The sequence below is a fragment of the Rattus rattus genome, chromosome 18 (assembly GCF_011064425.1).
Source record: "Rattus rattus isolate New Zealand chromosome 18, Rrattus_CSIRO_v1, whole genome shotgun sequence".
NCBI classification, from domain to species: Eukaryota; Metazoa; Chordata; class Mammalia; order Rodentia; family Muridae; genus Rattus; species Rattus rattus.
The window spans coordinates 28,313,796-28,321,470 of record NC_046171.1 but is presented as its reverse complement, the minus strand read 5'-3'; the positions used below and the strand labels follow the sequence as shown (position 1 = coordinate 28,321,470).

At 46.4% G+C, this 7,675-nt stretch overlaps 1 protein-coding gene across 1 annotated transcript in view; it reads left to right on the top strand.

The window, feature by feature from the left end:
• Window positions 1–6,486: 6,486 nt before the first annotated feature.
• Window positions 6,487–7,675, top strand: part of Vps26a (VPS26, retromer complex component A) — a 31,255-nt gene continuing 30,066 nt past the window's right edge. The window contains exon 1 of the mRNA XM_032888528.1: window positions 6,487–6,613. Within this exon, the coding sequence (XP_032744419.1) occupies window positions 6,611–6,613 (3 nt within the window). The 5' untranslated portion in view covers window positions 6,487–6,610. The remainder of the gene's footprint in view (window positions 6,614–7,675) is intronic.

Genomic DNA, 7,675 nt, shown 5'->3' with positions numbered 1-7,675 from the left:
GTGACACTCGGTGACCTGTGCAGGTTCCTCTTAAGAGTTTTACCATGTTTAGCCAAGGATCAAACCGTCAGGAATTCACTATTTAGTGATACAAACAAATAACTATAATACATTTTTATTATATGTGTTTCCCCCCCAAATCCATTATAAGAGAATGCTAAGACAGTGGAGAGAAAGGGTGAGAGAAGCTGTGTGTTGCTCTCCTCTCAGTACGCTGTCTTAGTATTTCAATCACTGTTTAACATAGGGGCTGGAGAGATGACGGTTAACAGCACTGACTGCTCTCCCAGAGCTCCTTAGTTCAATTCCCAGCAACCACATGGTGGCTCACAGCCATCTGTAATACCCAAGATCTAATAGTCTCACACAGACATACGTGCAGGCAAAAACATCAATGCCCATAAAATAAAGGTAAATAAATTTAAAAGCTATTAAGGGGTTGGGGATTTAGCTCAGCGGTAGAGCGCTTGCCTAGCAAGCGCAAGGCCCTGGGTTCGATCCCCAGCTCCGAAAAAAAGAAAAAAAAAAAAAAGCTATTAATATAACTATCTTTTGGTATTCTGCCTTCTTTCATCTATGTTGAACTAGGGTTTCTCAGTTTTGTCATTATTGACCCTTTGGGAAGAATCTCTGTGTCTCTCTCACTCTCTCTGTCTCTCTGTTTCTCTGTCTGTCTGTCTGTCTGTCTCTCTCTCTCTCTCTGTGTGTGTGTGTGTGTGTGTGTGTGTGTGTGTGTTCAACTGGAGATTGAATCTAAGGCCTCATGTTTGTTACTCAAGCCTACTGCCACTATGCTATACTCCAAACCTCTGGACAGCATTTCTTTGTCGCGGGGGGATGCCCTATTATTGTGGAGGTGTGTGTGTGTGTGTGTGTGTGTGTGTGTGTGTGTGTGTAATGTTTATTTGGAACAGCCCCAATTCCTCCCCATGAGATGCCCAGTTGTTCCATTCCCCTAGATGTCAGAGAAAATAACCTCCAAACACTTCTAAAAATATTCACCAGGGAGAAAAGTCATCCCCTCTTTAGAATTGCTGTGTAGAATTGATGATCCCTTAAGGCCTAATGGCTCATCAATAACATTGCTACCTTTTAATTTGTTACCTATTGCATGAGTCATAAATGGTTTATAGAAGCTGGGTTTGGGGGTTGGGGATTTAGCTCAGTGGTAGAGCGCTTGCCTAGCAAGCCCAAGGCCCTGGGTTTGGTCCTCAGCTCGGGGGTAGGGGGGTGGGGTGGGAAGCTGGGTTTGGTGCACTTCAGAAGCAGAGGCAGGTGAGTTCAAGGTCAGTCTGGTCTAAATAGTGAGTTCTAGGCCAGGCAGAGCTACACAGTGAGACCGTGTTTCAAAAATCAATCAATAAAGAACAAAACAATAATCTAGAGAAAGTAAGACATTAGTAGCATAATCATTCATCTCTTTGATATAAACTTTTTTTTAAAAAATCTTTTCTTAATGTGTATGATGTTTTGCCTGTAAGTATGTATACCTCCAGTGTACCTAGTACCCACAGAGGGGGCATGCATTAGGTCTTTTGAAACTGGAGTTACAGACAGTTCTGAGCCACCGTTTGGATAGTGGAACCAAAGTTGGGTCCTCTGGGAGAGCAGCAAATGCTCTTCACTGTTGCTCTATCCCCTGATATGAAAAAAATTTTTAAAAGAATTATTTATTTTATGCATATGAGTACACTGTAGCCATCTTCAGACACACCAGAAGAGGGCATCAGATCCCACCATGGGGTTGCTGGGAATTGAACTTAGGACCTCTGAAAGAGCAGTCAGTGCTCTTAACCTCTGAGCCATCTCTCCAACCCAATATGAGGTTTTTATGGGGGAAATTACCTCAGTGATTGATATAAAATGTATCCTTTTTGTTATTTGGATATTTGTGATTACTTTGTGTTTAAGACAGAATACTTATTAAATAAGAATAAGGACTCCTGGGAATTGAAAATATGTTGGCATTCATTCATTACTTTTGAGCAGGGGGTATTTTTTTGGGGGGGCAGGTATGTGTGTTGGTTTCAAGACAAGGTTTGTCCATGTTACTACCTCTGGCTGTCCTGGACTTGCTTTGTAGACCAGGCTGGCCTCAAACTCAGAGATCCACCTGCCTTAGTCTCCTGACTGCTGTGATTAAAGGCGTGTGCCACCACATCCGGCCTTATTATTACTACATAAAAATAAATAAAAATTTAAAATACAGTTAGGATGTTCCCCAGAGCTAGAGCCATCTGAAGACTTGACCAAGGATGAGAGTTTTCACATTGGTACGCTCGGGCTGGCAGGTCCTACCATCTGTTTTCAGAAGAGACAGGAAATGACTCCTCTCCACGGGGCTTTATGGCATGGGGGCTGATGTCTATAGAAGGAAGTGGCCAGGAGAAACCAAGTCAGGAGTAGCTTGAGACAGCCACAGCACATTATTCTGTTGGTCACACAAACCAACTTTGATAGAATTTGAGGATGGATTATACCGAGGTTTGAACACTGAAAGAAAAGGCTCACTGACAGCTATGCCAGACATTGGCTACCACTGCACAGCACACACACACACACACACACACACACACACACCATTGCACAGTAACACACACATATACCACTGCACAGTAACACACACACACCATTGCACAGTAACACACACACACCACTGCACAGTAACACACACCACTGCACAGTAACACACACACACACCACTGCACAGTAACATACATACCACTGCACAGTAACACACACACACACACACACACCACTGCACAGTAACACACACACACACACCACTGCACAGTAACACACACACACACACACATACCATCAGACACACACCATCAGACACACACACCATCAGACACACACACCATCAGACACACACATCTTTCTCTCTCTCTCTCTCTCTCTCTCTCTCACACACACACACACACACACACCTCACACACACTCACACACACAACCACACACACACACACACACCTGCACAGTAACACACACACACACACACACCACTGCACAGTAACACACATACCACTGCACAGTAACACACACACACACACACACCACTGCACAGCAACACACACACACACACACACCACTGCATAGTAACACACACACACACCACACACACACACACCACTGCACAGCAACACACACACACACACACACACCACTGCACAGTAACACACACACACACACACACCACTGCACACACACACACACACACACACCACTGCACAGTAACACACACACACACACACACACCACTGCACAGTAACACAACACACACACCACTGCACAGTAACACACACACCGCAGACACACACCACTGCACAGTCTCACACACACACACACACACACACACCACTGCATAGTAACACACACACACACACACCACTGCACAGTCACACACACACACACACACACACACACACACACACGCACACGCACGCACAATCATCATGAGAACTGGAACATGAGCAAACATGGTGGCTCATGATATAATTTTTGCATTCAGGGACTGAGGCAGGAGGATCACGAGTCTAAGGTCAGCCTGAGATATGTACTAAGATCATTTCTGGGACAAAAACAAAAAGAAGGACCAGTGAGATGGCTCATCAGATAAAGGTGTTTGCTGACAAAGCTGAGGACCTGGGCTCAATTCCCAGAAGTGACATCTACAAATTCTGCTCTCCAAGCACACGCTGTAGCACACACTTCCCAGAATAAAGAAACATGAAAAGGAAAAAGGAAAAGAACGAGAGACAGATAGTTGGAACACAGGAAGGAAAGTAAAACTCCATTTGGGAGACTGGAGAGATGGCTCAGCGGTTAAGAGCACTGACTGCTCTTCCAGAGGTCCTGGGTTCAATTCCCAGCAACCACATGGTGGCTCACAACTATCTGTAATGGGATCTGATGCCCTCTTCTGGTGGGTCTGAAGATGGCAACAGTGTACTCACATATAATAAATAATTTAAAAAATCCATTTAGGATGCTCCATCTAGGGTTTCAAGAAATTCCAGGAAGAGGGCTGAGAATACAGCTTAGTGCTAGGCTGATTAATTGGGGTCCATGAGGCTCTGGTTCAGTCCTCAGCTCCACAAAGGGAAAAAGAAACCCAGGTAATGAGAGGGAGAAAAAAAATCCTGGAGCAAATCATCAAAGAAATTTAGAAAAATTGCAAGGTACACAGTCAATACAAGAAAGTTACACACATAATGAACAACTGAAAAATGAAAAAATTAAAGTTCTGTTCTTATTCTCTTAATCTCTTACCCTCTTATTTGCTCTGTCCCGTCTCTCCCCATCCCATGTGTTCCTGGCTGGCCTCTCTTCTCTCCCTCCGTTCTCTCTGTCTTCTCCCCCCTCCTCCCTCAACTCCCTTCCCCATGCCTTAAATAAACTCATATATATATATTTATATATATATAAATTTTTAAAGTTCCATTTACAATAGTGTTAAAATACAGGCACTTAGAGATAAACTAAATAAAAATATGTACCACTAGAAAGTATAAACACTGGTGAAGAACACTAAAAAAGTCTAAAAATTAGAAAAACACACGAAGTTCATGAATAAAAGATCCAATATTGTTTTTATTTTACCTCCTGAGTCAACACTTACTGTAACTTTTTAGAAGTCAAGACAGTGTGATAGTGTGTGCAGATACGGAAAGTCTAGAAAGAGATCAATTGTTATACAGATAGCTGATTTTTTTTTAAAAAAGAATCTTTTATGTGTATGGATGTCTTTCAGAATCAATGTACAAAACCTGCATATGTTGTGCCTAGAGAGACCAGAAGAGGGCATCAGATCCCCCTGGTAGTGAGCCACTATTTGGATGCTGAAAATCCAATCTCATTCCTTTCTAAGTGTAGCCAGCAAGTGCTCTCGACTTTGCTGAGCCATCTCTCCAGCCCAGTCCATAGATTTTTGACAAGCATACCACAGCAGTTTAGAGGGGAAAGTATTTTGAGCAAAGGGTGCTAGCATCAACGAGCACAGTTAAGCTTTCAGATCTTAGACTATGGGCAACTGTTTCTCTCTTTTGTTTCTTTGTAACAGGGCCTCACACTGGAGCCCAAGTCATCCAGTGGACTGTGTGATATCCCAGGGGCTTTTAATTCATGGCGATTCTTCTACTTTTGTCACCTGTGCTGAGATTACAACTATGAACCTCTATGCCTGTCTTATCCTTTTCTTTATAGAGTGGGTGATGCACCTTCGTCCAAGCTGTCTACATCACAGGTTTTTAATCAATACTATTTTGAGCTCTAAACTCCCATCTCTGTCCCAATACTATCTTACCCTTTTGTAGATCTGGCAGGTAATCCCCAGTACTGGGCGCGCTGTAGGTAGGACAGATGTTTCTTGACAGCCTGGGCTACATAGCATATTGCAGACAAGACTGGGACACCTAGTTAGACCCTGTTTCAACAATAAATATATACACAAACATCCATCTGTTCCAAAGCTCCCTGGCATTGCAATCATTAAACTTTGTTTTCAGATAATATCATTTTAGCCTAGAGATTTCCCCTGTATGCAGCAAGTACAGTGTTCCATCTGCAGCAGCGCATAAAACCAGAAGTGACTCCTGCAATTCCAGCATTGGGAAGGCACTTTGGAGATGCTCACTCTCCACTGTGGCTAGCCCAGTCTACACGAGACCCTGCCTCACAAACAAAACAAAAGACTCATTTCCAGTGTTAGAATTCTGTCGCGATTAGAGACCATAGCCTCATTTTAACCTTTAAATATTTTAGACTTTCAGACTTGACACTCTGCTTCCCAAGTTGAGTTTTGTTACGATGGGGCTGATGACCGCCCCTTCCCCTCCCCTCCCCGGTCCCCTTTGAATTTGAATGAAAGGTTCATCTCCGAAGCCTTCGTAGTATTTCATCCATCCGCAGGTCTTCTAGGCCTCCACTAAAGTTACTGGTAAGAGCTGTTGCACAGGCGCGTTTTGCACGCTTGCGAAACTTTTAGGAAGGGCTGTTATCAGGCAAGGAGGGCGGAACCGATCTGTGAGTCCTGCCTTTCCGGCTTGGAGGGATAGGTCGCGAGCTATCGCTGAACCGCAAAGGATGTGCTCTAAAGATTAGTTTTCCTCCCTATTGGTCTCTTCGGAGGCCAACCATTCTCAGGGCTGAGGCCGGAAACCGCTTCAGGTGAGATCAGGTGCGAAGGTCGGAAACGCAGCAAGCCGACAAAGACACCCATCTTGCACAAACCCTTGCTTCCTCCCGGAGTCCCTCAATCTTCTCTAGGGAAGAGGAAATGGGCGGGTCGGGGGAGGAGTTCCACAGCTCTAAGGTTGAAGGACTGGGAAGACCTTTTATTGACCCCTCCCACTTGACGTCACCCGCACCGACCACGCCCCTCAGCCGAAGGGCGGGGCACAGAAACCCCGCCTCTAAACGGCCTTCCATACGGGCGGGGCCTCTAATGGGGCGGGGCTGGAGTAGGGGGAGGGAGAAGAGGAAAAGGAGTGGTCACGTGCGGCTGGTGGCCTACGGTCACGTGACGGGCGGCGGGGCGCAGGCACCCAGGCTGTGAGTTCTCCTAAGGGAAAGCCGAGTGGAGTGGGGGGACCCGGCGGCGGTGACAATGGTGAGTGCGCGGCGGCTCGAGAGATTGTCTCCCGCGGGGTCGCGGGGCACGCGGCGGGACTCCCAACGGCGGGCGCGGCGCCGAGTCTGCAGGGAAGGGGCGCGGAGCGGTGAGGCCTGACGGCTGCCCGGTCCCGGCCAGGCCTGAGCACCGGCGGCCGGCGACACTGTCCTGGCCATGTCGGAACCTCTGCCAGCCTTCCTGGACCGGCTGTGGGGACCCTGGCTGGGGACCCGCAGCTCGCCCAGCCGGAGCCCCGGGGCCTCGCCTTCCAAGGTAGCCGAGGACTGTCAGTGCCCAATCTCTCAGTTCCGGACTCTGGCGAGACCTGCTCACCGTCCTTGTCCCGAGCTCGATAGAGTCCGCTTATTTTCTTTAAGTTGAATGTGGAGACATTCTGCGATTTCCTGACCCGGGTGGAGGCTTTTGGCACTTGTAGAATAGGAGGGGTGGGGAGAGAAAAGGGTGTCGGAACCGAGACCCTCATTTATCTCCAGACACCGATTTAAGCACTTGGTTTCACTTCCTTCCCTAAGCGGTTTCCACAACTTTGAGCTTTGGGATGTTGTCTTGGGAGCCCAGGGAGGGATGAAAATCAGAGCACTTAACCACACTTAATGGAAAGCACCGTTGGGCACGCTAGTGTTTAACTACGTGCCCGCAGTCTTTAGATTGGAGCTCATCTGCCTCGTTATTTAGCATATACTCCTTGAGAGCCTACTGTGCGCTGTCCTTATACTACCTGCCCTCCCCAAGCTCACCGCTTTTCATAAACTGCTTGAGAGTTTTCGTCCCAAGCCAGTCAGCCAGGTCTATTTTTAAAACGTTGCTTTGATTAAATAACTTTAAGTCAGAAATCATGTTGCTTTCCCCAGAGTTTGGGGGATGGGAGAAGTTCAGGGGAACGTTTTCTTAAACACATATTTGGGTGAGTTCCGGGACAGATGAACAAGGCAAACTGCTTGCTTCCTTGCAGCTTACAGACTCAGGAGAGTTAAGCATTTGTTTGGATAAGTTAGTTTAAGGTGGAAGTAACTATGAAGGAATTATTTGGCTGTTAGG